The sequence below is a fragment of the Anabrus simplex genome, chromosome 2, assembly GCF_040414725.1.
Source record: "Anabrus simplex isolate iqAnaSimp1 chromosome 2, ASM4041472v1, whole genome shotgun sequence".
Taxonomy (NCBI): domain Eukaryota; kingdom Metazoa; phylum Arthropoda; class Insecta; order Orthoptera; family Tettigoniidae; genus Anabrus; species Anabrus simplex.
The window spans coordinates 681,990,394-682,005,871 of record NC_090266.1 but is presented as its reverse complement, the minus strand read 5'-3'; the positions used below and the strand labels follow the sequence as shown (position 1 = coordinate 682,005,871).

The window sequence follows — 15,478 nt, the reverse complement described above, 5'->3', positions numbered from 1 at the left end:
ACCGCGAGCCTCCGCTACTTTTGATTAGTACCGCAACATTACACATAGCCTGGTTCTACTTTCCTAGCAATAAATACCATTATCCGGGGCCGATAACCTGGATTTTGGACCCGTTTCGACTATAAGCATAATCGATTCAGCATCGTGCTATAGAAGCAGTCCCTTGGTCAGTAATACTATTGTTTTGTGTTTTGTGCCAGCTTCTGTGCATGTGAGGCACTGTGGGTCGGATCCATTTATCGTTTTAAATTCATATCCGTCCATCCATTCATTCTTCGTCCTCATGCTTTGAATTCTGGTCAGTGGAGGATTTTGGACTTTTAGGTTGTCACTTCATTTCGTACCATTAGGGGCCGATGACCTCGATGTTAGGCCCCTTTAAGCAACAAACATCAATCATCATCAATGTGAACCTCTCCCCTTTCCCTATAAATATGCATACTTGCCAAGTATTCCGTTTTTTTTTTCTTCTCATAAAATGAACGGATTTTGAGTGTGTTTTACGGTTGTACGGATGAACAATGTTCTTGTACAGATTTTGAATATCTGCGCTTGTTTTCGCTTTCTGCGATCAATTGGATTTGTTTGACTTTCGTTATTAGCTGGTAATACGAGATGCAGTGTTTGAAATTCGACCAGTAAATGTATCGATAATCACATTATCAATTATCACCGTGCTTTTGTCGCCTGTTCGACCTCAACAGCTACCTCATTCACTGAGATGTTCCCAAACAAGTAGCAGGCTGTGATTTTGAAGAAAAGATATTGCTGAAAAGTAGCAGGTTGTGGATTTATATATAGCAACTTTAATAACTGCGTCGTACTTTGTAGCAGCTGAAAGGCTTTATTTGTGTATGGGTGTGAGTAATATTGGCGGTAGTTCTGAAACTCTTGGAATTTTGTGATGAATTTGTAAACGATTTAGTATTTTTAGCGGAGTTCGTAATGAGTTCAACTAAGAAACAATATTATCAATTGTTTAGGGGGCAGAGAGACAATGATGAGCTAGTCATTGGCGTTGAGACAATGATCTTGGTGAAGAAACTTAATGATAGAGATAAATCATCATTCTTTTCATCTGCGAGGGGTTACTTCTGCACAGATGTGGTTATATTATTAACAAGTTCCCTCTCAGTGAAGAAGTACTGAAACATGCAAAGGTTGCAGATGTTTCAAAAAATGAAGATGCCCACTTTTCTTCTCCACAATTTTTTTATAGAAAGATTTCCATCACTGCTGAGTAAGGACAGGGAGTCGTCGGGGATGCAATGAATGTGTTTCAGAACCAATTTGTAGCTCTTCAGATTGATGACTGTGTTACGTTTGAGAGTGAGAATCTGACAGATGACACCAAATGGGTTCGCTTGATGGACATTTGTGGAGCTGATGGTGTTCCTAAGTATGATAGGATATCCAGGCTAATGCTTTCTGTTCTGACTACCGCACAGCAATGCTGAGTGTGAATGTGTGTCCAGCTTGGTGAAAAGGAACCAAAATCAGTTTAGGTCCTCAATGTCAAATGAAATTCTGGATTCTGTTTCTGTTTTGCAAAACCAGAAGTACTGGTCCATGTTACTCCAGTAGTTTTTCTCCAGAATTTCTAAAGAAAGCAACCTGTGATGCATAATAGCCTGCATACGTTACAGAATTTTGTAAATAAGTGTATATGTTTAGTTCAATTTTGACAGTGACATTTATGTTGTGACCCGCAAGTTTAAAGTGCAGACAAACACTGTTTGTGTAGTGTGTGAACTGTTCCCAGTGTTAAGTGAAAACAGATGAGCACTTACTCATCAAGATGTAACTTTGTGTATTTATTTTCAGGGGTGATCATAACATGTATTTGACTTGTATTAATATTGTTTGTAATCTCCCACCTTGCCCTTCTTTTTCACTATGTCTCAAGACTTTGTGACGGATGCGCGTGTTGTTAAAATTTTTCCGTTTCAGGATGTTCTGGATTTATCTTTTTGAAAGTTGGCAGGTATGAATATGCCTTCATCAGGGGAAAGGTGTGTTCATCTCAGTAGTAGATTTTTTTAAATTGATTTTTTTCCTGTGTTGGCTTGTCAAGTTTTAAAGATAAAACTACAGGGTGGAGGTAGAGAGGTAAAAATTGACGCACATGATTGGCATGACATGGGGTTTTATTGACACCAAATAAAGTACACAAAATGACCAACAAATGGCACTGGACAGCAACATGTCAGCTATAAATGGCCACACATGCTTGACATGACATAGGATTTCATGGACACCAACGACGAGTGCACAAACAGGCCAACAGATCGCGCAGGACAGCAACACATCAGTGATGCCGCCTAAGACCTGTGTATGGTATAAAAGGAGCTGTAGTGGTAGAGGGCATCAGATGAACCTGCAGTTGTGGCCGTCATGCTTTCCCCGCTCCACCTCAATCCATGTGATCGTTGGTTATGGGGTTACCTGAAGTCGCAAGTCCACCGCGATTTTCCAACCTCATTAGGGATGCTAATAGACAACATCCAAAGGCAATTTCTCACCATACCTTCGGATATGCTGTACAGTGCTGTTCACAGCATTGTCCCTTGAATATAGGTATTGTTGATGAATGATGGCCGACATGTTGAGCATGTGTTATAAAGAACATCGTCTTTGCTAAATCTCGATTGTTATGCTAGTTATTGCTTTTGTATCTTATGAAGCGCCATCTGTTGGTCATTTTATGTACTTTATTTTAGTGTCAATAAAACTCCATGTTATGCCAATCATGTGTGTCAGTTATTACCTCTCTACCTCCAATATTCCATGAAGTATTAGCTCGTCAGATGGTAACGGACTTTTGGGTCACCCCGTATATTCTAAAATGTCATATCACTTTGAACTCCATAGTTACATTTCAGTTGAGAATGCTGCTCACAACATTGTGATGGCCTAACTAATAACATTTCTCGTGTTTTGCAGAATGGTGTAAATGATGCTGAGGATGGGGATTCTCGATACTTGGCTCCGGAGGTGTTACAAGAAATTTTCACCAAACCTGCTGATATATTCAGCTTGGGAATGACTCTCCTAGAAGTGGCCACTGATATTGTGCTGCCAGGAGAAGGTCCGTTATGGCATGAGTTACGGAATGATTGTATCCCAGATGGTCTCCTCCTAAGTGAGTATTCAAACTTTATTTTTTCCTCATCATGACCATAGGAAGAATAACATTCTTTGAACAGGTGTATACATGGTGAGTTAGACACTAGCTTCTCACACTCCAGGTAGGGGAGTCAAGTCCCACCAAAGTCAGTTGGCATTTAAGGGGACTTACAATGCCCTATCACAGCAATGTCAGATTGTGCTGTATAAAAGGTACATTTTCTCTAAAACTACTGAAGATATATGGCCTAGATATGTTCTTTTTGTAGCCACCAAAATGCCAGTTCTTTAAAACTTCGTTATTACAACATTTTTTAATTCAAGAAAATATTTGTTATATTTTCCAATGTATATAATTTTCCATAAAATGCTCAACACCTTTCCAAATGTAAGAATCCAAGTTGCAGTGTGTGTAATGTGTTGGTAGGGATGTGATTTTATGATGATTATTTTACTCTGATTTCATTGCTTAAAATGCACTAATTTTGGTGAATATGTCATGAAAAGTTAGGCATTTTTGTCCATACCTCAAAATTTGCAAAGAACAAACCTTTAAAATTAATATATAAAGCATGTTTGTTTAATTGTTATGGAAATGAAATACCATATTTACTCTCCTATAACACACCCGTTTCCCCCCTAATTTTTATCTTCAAAAATTGGGGAGGGTGTAATACGTGAAAATATCACATACCGCAATATAGGTTAGATTGGAATGGTTTAAAAGGGAAAAAAATCGTTGGTCTGAAAATCAACACACAAAATATTTACGGTATTTAAATCTATATTTACGCAGAAAAAATTATATTTGCACATTAAACAGTTTTGTTTCAGCTCCCTCATGCTGACTGGTCACACGACTAAACACCATGCCATAGCAACACAGCGCAGTGTGGAGCTGAGTCCAAGGCTGTGCAGGGTTGCAGTGTTGTCACACAGCACCTGCCTTAAATACAAAATATTTGGTTCCAATATTGACCGACTTTTATAAAATATTTTAATATATATTATATATTAAAATAAATTTCTTCTTACCTTTCCTGTAGTGTGCTATGAGTGTGATCATTGCTATCTTCACTGCTTTCGCAGTCATATGGCTGGTCCGCATCCTCATTTTCACTCTTCCCTTCCCATAGTAGATTGTTTTCTGTTCCATCCAGAGGAGAAGAATTTCCTGTTTTCTTGAAACTTTTTTGGACAATATTGGGTGTGATTACGAGAAATTGTAGAACCACTTTTAGAAGAGGAACAATATGGCTTTAGGCCCGGAAGATCAACAATAGATCTTATATTTGCTGTCAGGTTGCTAATGGAAAAAACATTGGGAAAAAGAGAAGCCTTTATATCTACTGTTCCTTGACATCGAAAAGGCCTATGACAGCATACCAAGGGGGCTTATTTGGCAGTGCCTGAGAAAGCTCAAAGTTCGAGACAGTCTAATTTGAAAAGTTCAGGTGCTTTACAAGAAAACCAGAAGCTGTGTACAAGTCGGTTCTGGACTGTCAGACTGGTTAGAGACAAAAAGGGGAGTACAACAAGGTAGTGCTTTGTTGCCCCTATTGTTTATCATTGTAATGGATACCGTATTAAAGGCGCTTAAAAGGAAAGGGTCAACAAGACTTAACCCTTACCCCTTGTCTGTCGGGGGAGACCCAACATTACGATATTCCTGTTCCGGTCGCATGTCGGGCAAGACCCGACATGACATTGTATCGCCCACCCTCGTCTGACGTTTCTTAGCCGACAAAATACACGATGCTGTTCTGTACTGCCATCTTTTGGTTCAGCGTCGAACTTTGTAGAATCCAGATACTATTTGAGAGTCAGTCAAAAATCTATTATTTAGATGGCAGTGTAGCCGTCAGCTGTTCACTCGTGCTCAAGCGATAGTAAACAAACATGGTCGCTATGTGCTCTTCTAGTCATATATAGCTTACTGTTCAATGTTGTATATGTCATGTAACACACAAAACCAAAGTATTTTCGCACCTCTACTCCAATGTACTCTAATGAATTATCTAATAGCATTTGACGGTGGCGAAAAGTGAACTGGCGATGGTCGGCTTGTGTACCGTAACCCGACATGTGGCTAATGCTGACGGCTGGCGCAATTATAAATCGACAGATCCCGATTTCAAGAAATCACCGTTTACAGCGGTTTCAGCCTACAAACTACAGTGAGGTATGAAACCAGAGACCGAATAGAGTTTTGCAATTGCTTTTTACCGATGATTTTTTCAGTGAAATCATTAATGAAATCAATCGGAATGTGATAACGATAGTAGTAATAATAATAAAAATGCAAAATAAATTTGTCTTAAATTGCGCATATTGCCTTTATTTGCTCCAGTATAGATTGCTGTAAATGCGTATAGCCTAACTCCGTCATTTAAAAGCAAGTGCTATCTCCAAAATCGTGAAAGATGAATACAGGTCTTATAAGATAAAAATTCACGTTTAAAATACGCATAGTAGACAACACAGAGAACTTTAATTCGAGGGGTAAGGGTTTATAAAGCATTTGCATTTGCATTTGCAGATGATATAGTAATTTGGGGTAACTCAGGGAAAGATGTGGAAGAGAGACTGCAGGGGTGGAGTCAGGAGTTGAGAGATATGGATTAAACATCAACAAGGCTAAAACGGTGGTGTTGAAAGAAAAGAAGTGTGACAATCAGCCAGAAATCATGCTAAATGGCTCTAAGCTGGACAGTGTCACAGAATTTAAATACTTGGATGGTATAATGTCCAAGGATAACTTAACTATGAAGTACACAGTCGAATCAGCAAAGCAGTACATTTTTACCTCCAAGTAAGACAGCTACTATGAGATAAACAAGTACCACTCAAAACCAGGATGACACTGTATAAATCATACTACACCCCTATCCTCACATACAGCCTGGAAACCACTACATTAACAAGAAACGACAAGTCAAAACTCCTAGCAGCAGAAATGAAGTTCCTACGTACAATGATCCAGAAGATCAGGAGGGATAAAATCGAGAATGAAAAGGTCAGAGAAGACGTAGGACTTGAAGACTCCTTACTCCAGATGATCCAAAAGGCAAGACTGAAGTGGTTTGGTCATGTGAAAAAAATGAGTGCCAACAGGTCTGCAAGAAAGGGGTATGAAAGAGAAATAAGGGAAAAGAGATCAGTGGGCAGACCTAGAGAAAAATGGACAGACTTAGTGAAGAAGGTTGTAGAGGAGAAAGGTCAGGATTGGGAGCGGATTGTGAACGAAGAATGGTTCATGGACCGAACAGAATGGAAGGGGCTCGTATACCACACCTGGGAAACTGGAGTTGGTCAATGACGATGATGATGGGGTGTGATCAGTCGCTACGCATTTGCAATCCACTCGCAGTGTACAGGAAAGGACGGTCGCTTGCTTTTGCTGCATTTTGTTTATCGTTATTATGTAGAACCTCGTAACTTGATCTTCGAATGGCGTATTTATGAAGGTGTCACTAAAATTGAAGTAAGGCCTCTGGGGATGAATGAAAAGGTCAGAGAAGATATAGGACTAGAAGACTCCTTACTCCAGGTGATCCAAAAGCCAAGACTGAAGTGGTTTGGTCATGTGAAAAGAACGAGTGCCAACAGGTCTGCAAGAAAGGAGTATGAAAGAGAAATAAGGGAAAAGAGATCAGTGGGCAGACCTAGAGAAAAACGGACAGACTTATTGAAGAAGGATGTAGAGGAGAGAGGTCAGGATTGGGAGCGGATTGTGAACGAAGAATGGTTTATGGACCGAACAGAATGGAAGGGGGCTCATATACCACACCTGGGAAACGAGTTGGTCAATGATGATGATGATGATGATTGGGTGTGATCAGTCGCCACGCACTTGCAATCCACTCGCAGTGTACAGGAAAGGATGGTCGCTTGCTTTTGCCGCATTTTGTTTATCGTTATTATGTAGAACCTCGTAACTTGATCTTCGAACGGCTTATTTATGAAGATGTCAATGACTAAAATTGAAGTAAGGCCTCTGGGGATGATGGCTGGATAGGTCTACATCAGGTTCATCTGCTTTTTCACAGCTTTCACTAAGTGGCCACAGAAGTTGTATAACACCAGTATAGACTTCTTGTTCAACAAGGCTCCTGGCCGATGTTGCCACACTGTCTTCAACCAGTCCTTCATTAATTCAGCCTCAATCCAACCTTTCTCTTGTACTCGGACAAGTATGATGACCCTAGGAAAATCTTTCTTCGGCAGTGTGTTCCTTTTAATATGCAATACAGCAGAGGCTTTCTGCCATCAGTGGTCACTGCTAACATCACAATGCATTGTAATTTTTAATTTCCGGTAGTTTTAACTCCAACACTTGATGCACTGGCTGCATTGAGAGTGACATTTGATGAAATATCGAAGAACAGTGGCATCCGAACCACGTTGTCAATTTGAGACAAGAGAAACAAATGCTGTTTCCAAAGTTTTATGACAAAGTGGTGAAATACAGTGGCATCTGAACCACGTTCCCAATTTGAGACCAGAGAAACAAATGCCGTTTCCAAAACTTTACAACAAAGTGGTGAAATTCAGTCACTTTTGGTATAATCTCATGGACGCCGCTGGCACAGTGATGTCCTTCTCTGCAAACTTAGACCATTTCGGCGCATGAAGCATTCTGACCAATCTCTGCTTGATTTAAAATCCTTTCCTGCAACACCAAGACTTCATGCAGTTTGATATGCTCTAAACTGCACCATTTTTGTGATTTACAGCATTGCCGTTGTCTCTTGTTTCTCTGACCTACTCCAGAACTTTTATGTCCACATTTTTGTGTTTTTCGTTCTTCAGACAGTGGAACCAATAATTTGTCTCTCTGGTTATGCAGGGTGTCTGCAGTTCATGAAAGAAATGAAAGTCATCATTTGGAATTTTAGTCATGAAAGTAGCAAATGAAGTACAGTAGAACCCCGTTTATCTGAAATAAAGGGTGCTGAGCCACTTCGGTTGACACGTTTTTTCGAATGACACATGGTAAATATTTTTGGAAGATAAATGTTGAAATAAAAATGCGTAAACTCTGTTAAGCACAGGTGTATACTGTATATCAACATTAAAATGTTTACATAATGTCACTCGTATAAAATAAGTGATTTTCTTCTGAATTTTCTTGGTGCAGCCATGTCGCACCACCATTTAATCAAGAATACATCAGCTGGTGTAGATTCATTACTTTGTTCAACAAAGCACAAAGCGATCTGAAATAATTAAACAATTGTTTTGTTACTACTGAACTGAATACTGTATACAATAATTTTATTACAGTACTGTAATTAAAGCTTGTGGTACTGTATTTTAATAAAAATTCTAAATCAGTCACCTCCAATGCATTAAATCCATCATATAATGTAATGCCATTCTCAGAACTGCTATTGTCAACGTCGGAGTCGTCTGCATAATCTTCATGACGAATAATAATTATTATTGTCATAATTATTATTATTCCTGCTTGTTCAAGAAAAAATGTGTCATGGAATGAACTACAGGGTAAGAAACTGTTAAACTGTTTTATTGTATGCTACACTTTCATTCTGGCGTAAGTCATAATATAAATTAAGGGTTTGCCTGGTAGCTCTCAACACTTATAGCAAGATAATTACTGATATCGACGGCTAAGAACGAGAGGGTAAAAACAAAATATTAAAATACAATTTTGCCAGAGCATTTTGGTTAAGTCGGGTTCCAGTTAAGCAGGGTTCTACTGTACTTAAGATATGTTCCCCCCCACCGTATGGGTGGGGGAAGCTGATGAAGAATACACCTATGGTATCCCCAAGTGTCGTAAGAGGTGACCAAGGGATGATGAAATTAGAACCATGAGACTGCTTGTGATTAGTACCATTACGTGAGGAACACAATGGGTCGACGTTACTTGTGATTAGTACCACCACGTGAGGAACACCATGGATTTATGTTACCTAGGAGTAGTATCCTTATGTGAGGAGCATTTGTCTGCGTGGACTAATGCCCATGTGGGAAAAGGTGCCGTTCGCTGCGCTAGAATGTGTTGGTTGTCCTGTGTTCAGAATGGGTCTATGTTAGGTATAAGTAGAACCACTATATGAAGAACACCCCCGGTCTACATTGTCTCTGATTAGTACCACTATATGAGGAACACCATGGGTTTGGCCGTTGCCCATGATTAGTACCACGATGTGAGGAACACCATGGGTCTGCGTCGCCTGAGGGTAGTACCATTATGTGAGGAACACCATGGGTCTTTGTTGACTTTGGATGCTACCATAACTTGTGATACACCATAGGTTTGCATTGCCTATGATTAGTACCACTAGGTGCACAGTACCAAGAGTATACATGACCTGTGATTAGTCCCACTATGTGAGGAACACCCTGGATCTGCGTTGCTGGCAAGTGGTGGTGCCCTTATGTGAGGTTCACCATGAGTCTCTGTTACATGCGAGTGGTGCCATTAAGTGTGACATACCATGGCTCTGAATTACCTGTGATTAGTACCACTATAGGAGGAACACCATGGTTCTGTTTTGCTAGTGATTCGTACTATTATGAGGGGCCGGTGACCTGGATTTTGGACCCCCTTTTTATAACAAGTATCATCTCAGAAAAGAAGGGATTGTGAATTGGATCCACTGATTGTTTTGGATTCTTGGTCATTTTTTCATCAACATTCGTTTTATACATTTTAGTCGTTGGATACATTGTGAAGTTTTAATTATTGTTTCATTTTGTTTCACCTCATACCATTAGGGGCAGATAACCTAGCTGTTAGGCCCCTTTAACCAACAAACATCACTACCACCACTTAAGATATGTGAAGTTTACTAGTCTCTACAGTGAATAAACCATCAGTGCCATGCTTCTTTTCATAAACACACTTATTTTTATCATCACCATTTCTCCATATCCAGCTAGGTTGGGGCATTTATGGTACTTTTCCAAATTCCTCTCTCCTTCCACTATTCTTTTTCTTTAATTTTGTTCCGTTAGGTATCAGCCCCATACGGATTTCATCAGTGTCTACTGCTTTCCTTATTTTTATCCTTTTAACTCTTAATTCCGCCTGTAACATCGTGTTGTTATTTTCTATTTCTGTGGCTTCATATCTTCATACTCACACACTATTTCTCACATTCAGGAATTTGTCAAAATACAGTAAGACCTCGTTAATTCGAAGTCGTTGGGACTCAAAAATCAGATTCGAATTACGTGATTTTGAATTAACCGCCAATTCGCAATTCAGAAGTACCAACCCTTGCTGCGTTACAAAATATTGTAAGGCCCATTACTGCATGCAGTTAATCTTGATTCACAGTTTATACCTTTCAAATGCCATGAAAAAAGAACTATTTCCGAAATGTATCCAAGAAGGTGCATATACAGTATTCAAATAATGCACTTGGATATCTCACTGGCAAACATAACCTCACGTAATGAAAGAAGGGAAAAAAGCACGATTCAAAGACGAGGAGAAATCTATGCTGGCTTCCATGTGTAAGTGCTTTATTCATTGGATTACTATACTGTACGCATTTTAGATGCCTTGTATTTACACAGAAAATACCCGATGCCTTAAAATTGAACTTTCCTATGACTATCCTTGTACGATTTCCCGCCATGGCACTTCTCTCGTACTTCAGAAATGTAAACACTTGCCGCGTCACAAAATATTCTAAGACTCATTAATACATGCAATCACCTCGATTCATGGTTTAAACCTTTCAAATGCCATGGGAAAAAAACTTTCCGACATGTATCCAACAATGTGAATTTACAGTGTTCAAATAATGCACTTGGATAAATCACTGACAGACATAACCTTATGCAACGAAAGAAAAAAATCACACAATTCAAAGATGATAAATTATGCTGGTTCCCCTGTGCAAATGCATTATTTTTTGGATTTCTGTACTGTTTGCATTTTTAGATGCTTTGTACTGGGATGGAAAGTGCTCGACACCCTTAAAACGTTGTCGCTTATCGAACTTTCCTATGACGAGGGGATAAAGTTTCTCGCTTCCATGTGCATTGCAACGCACTACAATGACCCCCATCCCCCACTCTTGTACGATTCCCCCGGCTGGCACTTTCTCCTTTAAAACCACAAGACCATTTGGGCTCGCGTTAAAATAAAGCAATGCAGTTTCATCGGCAATGACAATACTGTTCGGTGCCTATAAATTTCTTATATGAGCCACGTTTTTTCGTTCAACTGTCAGCATCGCCAGTGTTCGCGGATTCTGTTTTTCCGCACACTGCCTGTAGCATATTACGGCGTTCCTTAAAAGGTTGAATAAAAAAGAATTCCGATTTCATTCAACTTAGTAATCATGAAGTGCACTGTAGACCCACCGAAGTGAGTGTAAATGTGGAAAGCTATGGTACCCCTCCACATTCCGTAACACGCGTTCTATTATGATGCAGATAAATTTCAAATTGAAATTACTCTGTAACATACTATTGTTTTAAAATGTAAAGGCAGTTTCGAATTAAAAGTCTGAATTTCGGTAATGGGGCCGACATTGTACTTCGAATTACGAATTATCAGTATTTCGAATTAAACAATTTAAATAACATGCAAAACTCTATCTCACTTTTCCGGGAACGAGACCTCCTTCGAATAAGGTGGGATTTTGAATTAACCAATTTCGAATTATCGAGGTTCTACTGTAGTCTTTGCATGTTTTCTTCATCTCTTTTGGCTGTGTTAGTAGTTCTTAACCCTGGAACCGGCAAGCAGTTCACCTTCAAGCGGCAAGCATTTAGGCGAGTTTTGCAAGCAACTTTTAAAAAATTCATAAAAATGTTGTTTTTCGATTTATTTTTATGTATAACATGTCATTTTATTCAGAAAAGGACGGAGAATTCTATAGTAGGAAATTAAACTTACCAATTTTGTATCCTGAAGCAGTATGGACGAAGTATCCAACACATACTAAGTATTCCAAAATAATCCGAAAGTTATGGGCAACGTGTACGTAAAAAGTAATATCATATGACAATTTTACTATATACAAAATTTGCATTATTTTATGCCGATTAATAATATGTGCAAAAGGTTTCACTACATTGAAGTATTGTAAAGTAAAATAGAACTGAAGTAACACAGGCACATCGCACCAAGACGTGAGTCTGCTTAGTCAGATTCATCCTCGCTACCTTCGAAGTGGCTCATCTTTCTTCCTGCTTTCATAGGCCTCCAAAAATGTTCTAATTTATGAAAGTACTGTTGATGGACATTACAATTACATCCTGGGCACAAGAAGTGGGTGCGTGACTGTTTTTCTGCAGTCGAACAGACAGGGCACAACCGCAGTTTCTTTCCTGGGAGGCGTACCAGCTGATGTCCCTTTTCTCCTGAAGGTCCAGGTGGAATGTTTTGAAGAGTTTCTTCATCTACAAGACCTTCGACAATACTAACCATAAATTACTCCTGTTCAAGGGGTTGGTCGGTGTTCAAACTACAGAGTATATAGGCATCAAAAATTACCATTACCAACAGGTTAGAATATTTCTTTCGAAACGTTTGAGTGACATGACTTTAGAAAAAATAGAAATAAGTTATTTACGATTTTGAAGTGTACCACTATATTTCAATGTTGTTATTGGGGTTCAGACCCATATTTATAAATAGAGAAATGATTTTTTTTCATTTCCTATACTGTATCGTCAACCCATCTTTGCAGACGTGAATACGGACCCATATTTCCGGAATTAGTTTAATTTCGTATAATTTCCTGTGCGTATGTATTTATTAGTTTCAGTCACTAAAGGATTCTGGATAGCATTGGAGAAAAACAAATAGAAATATGTTAGAGGAGGAATGCTCCTGGGAGGGCAATTTCATATACTTGCGTTTCTAAACTTGAACTTCTCTTCCACTTTTATTTCTGGCTCTGGAGGATAAACTCTTGTCCACTTCGGTTCTGTTTTGTCAACTGCATCACCGTCATTATCATTATTATCATCAGTGGCTGGTTCATTATGTTCCACATCATCGTCAGTAACAGTGTCGAAATCACTTAGCCCAGGCTCATATAACTTGCCACTACCTGACCAATTATTGTCAACATCATCGTCAATTCCTTCTAAAAGTATGTCACTATCACCTTCGCCGTCAGATCAAACAAACAATTACGAATTTCACTACTTCCCTGACAATTCATTCATTTTGCGCCACGAAAGCTAATGCACATCGGACAATTACAGCAAGCACAACAGAATGACCGTCTGCAAAGCGTTCTCGTTTTTTCACGTGTATACCGCACACTCTGTTACAATATAAACTACTTTAGAATTGTAGTGTATTTATAGAGTAGAGTTTCCTCTTCAATATGATGCAAGATATGTCATAAAGATGCTGAGTTTCAAGGCGCTATCTCAAAATTAGTCAGTGCTGGCGTAATGCATCTCGATAGCGACTCTGCCGGTTGAGTAACAGGGAAATGAGTCGCGATCGCGACGATTGCCGGTTCCAGGGTTAACCTTCATCTTTCATAAGCTTTGTACATACTCTTCTCTTGATTCTTACAAGCGCATATAGCATCATTTTTTCTCCTCTCTACATCCTCTTCTATCTCTCTTGTGAATTTCTCCCAGCTTTCCTCTTTTCTTGAGTTACTAATTTTTTTACATCTCTTCTTAATTTCTTCATACTTCCGTTTCATCTCTATTCTATTCTTGCCTTGCTCTCATCATTTCCTTTACAACTTACTTCACTCTTTCTTTCCCACCATGATGTCTCCTTTTCACTTAGAATTGCAGGTGTTCTCTGCACAGCTTACAAATGTGTCTTTAAACTTGGGGGCCCTTCCACACTTCCAACTTCCATTGCTGGAATTTGTTGTTTCAATATCTCTTGTACATATTTTTTTACCTTTCAGTTTCCATACTTTTATTTTCTTCTCTCTTATTTCCTTTATTCTTTCAATTTTTTTTCACTACCATTATTGCAATCACTATTGGATGGTCTCCACCAAGTACTTCTCCCGGTAGCGCCATCCATCAGCTGTGACCCTGAACTTTCCCATTGTGCACTGGATTTGCTGCTGTTCTTTTTAAACCATATATTTCATCATAAATGGTTGAAAGTGGTCATACTACTACTACTACTACTACTACTACTACTACTACTACTACTACTAAGTAAGCCTCTGCCTTAAATGTGCACACTGCTCATTCAAAACAGCACGGCAGAGTAGGGATCGAATAGCTGGAATACTATGATGAACCAGTGTGTTACATACCAGCAGTATCAGGAAATGTATGAACCAGAGGAATGGCATGCTAAAAAAGAAAGTTTTCGAACTCCCCAGCTATTTCCTGCCAATATTCTGTCAGGCTGTTAGACTCGGTATGCAGCAGTAATCCCATCCATCGGAGTTGAGTGGCAGCATAAGGGACAAAGAACACCACAACAAACAATGGTCATTGTAATGTTATTGTTGATCTTTCGATATTGTAGGCCTTCACATTTATTTTTCTTCAGACTCTGAAATACCACTCTTATCATAGTCGGTATGGTAAAACTGAATAAAATATAAATGATCGGAAATTGTATTCTCTCTGACTTTTGTTATGCAGTACTTTTCGATAGGACCAATAATATAGGTATTTAAAAATTACATTTTAGGTGCCTTCCCCTAAAGTACAATTTCATCCAGGGTGAATAAAATCATTTATAGCTTAGACTGTAGTTTCTTATTCCCCGACTGTATATACCGATTTACATTAAATTCCGGTGACATTGCTGACAAGCGTTAACTTGCAGTCTTGCATATTTCAAATGAGAACTCATAATATGTCACTGGTGTACACTGTCTCTTGACCACGTTGTCAAACTACCAATGATCCATGCATCGTACATATACGGGTATTATTTATTTATAATTTTGAACCGTTGTACGACATCTCGCAAATGTGACTGTGTTGCCAAATTGCTGATAAACTATATACGTATTTAAATTGCGCATTCATATGCAACTTATATTGCAGTTCCATTTACCATTTAAGCAGATTGATGAATAAAATTTGTAAATGCGATGATTATGCGATTAGATTTTAACGGTTATGCTGTAAAAAAAACGTTACCTCTTGACAACTCTTCCCTCATTCTAAGGTTGCTTCGCTCTTCTGACAACCTCTAATCCCCAGGCGATAGACTTTACTAAATTATAATAAACATTTTCAAAGAAAAATTTTGATTTTATTCAGTCCCTTCCTAAGTTCTGCATTGATGAGAGTCTATTCGCTTGGAAAAGTCACCTACAGTGGAAACAGTACATTCCATCAAAGGATACAGGTTTGGTACATTGCAACTGTGGAATTCCTGTTTAGAATTATATTGAAGGTACCA

The 15,478-nt window shown here is 38.8% G+C and overlaps 1 protein-coding gene across 1 annotated transcript in view; it reads left to right on the top strand.

The window, feature by feature from the left end:
- LOC136863639 (membrane-associated tyrosine- and threonine-specific cdc2-inhibitory kinase) overlaps positions 1 to 15,478 on the top strand; it is a 197,811-nt gene that overhangs the window by 99,564 nt on the left and 82,769 nt on the right. The window contains exon 6 of the mRNA XM_067140004.2: positions 2,944 to 3,142. Coding sequence (XP_066996105.2) covers positions 2,944 to 3,142 — 199 coding nt within the window. The remainder of the gene's footprint in view (positions 1 to 2,943; positions 3,143 to 15,478) is intronic.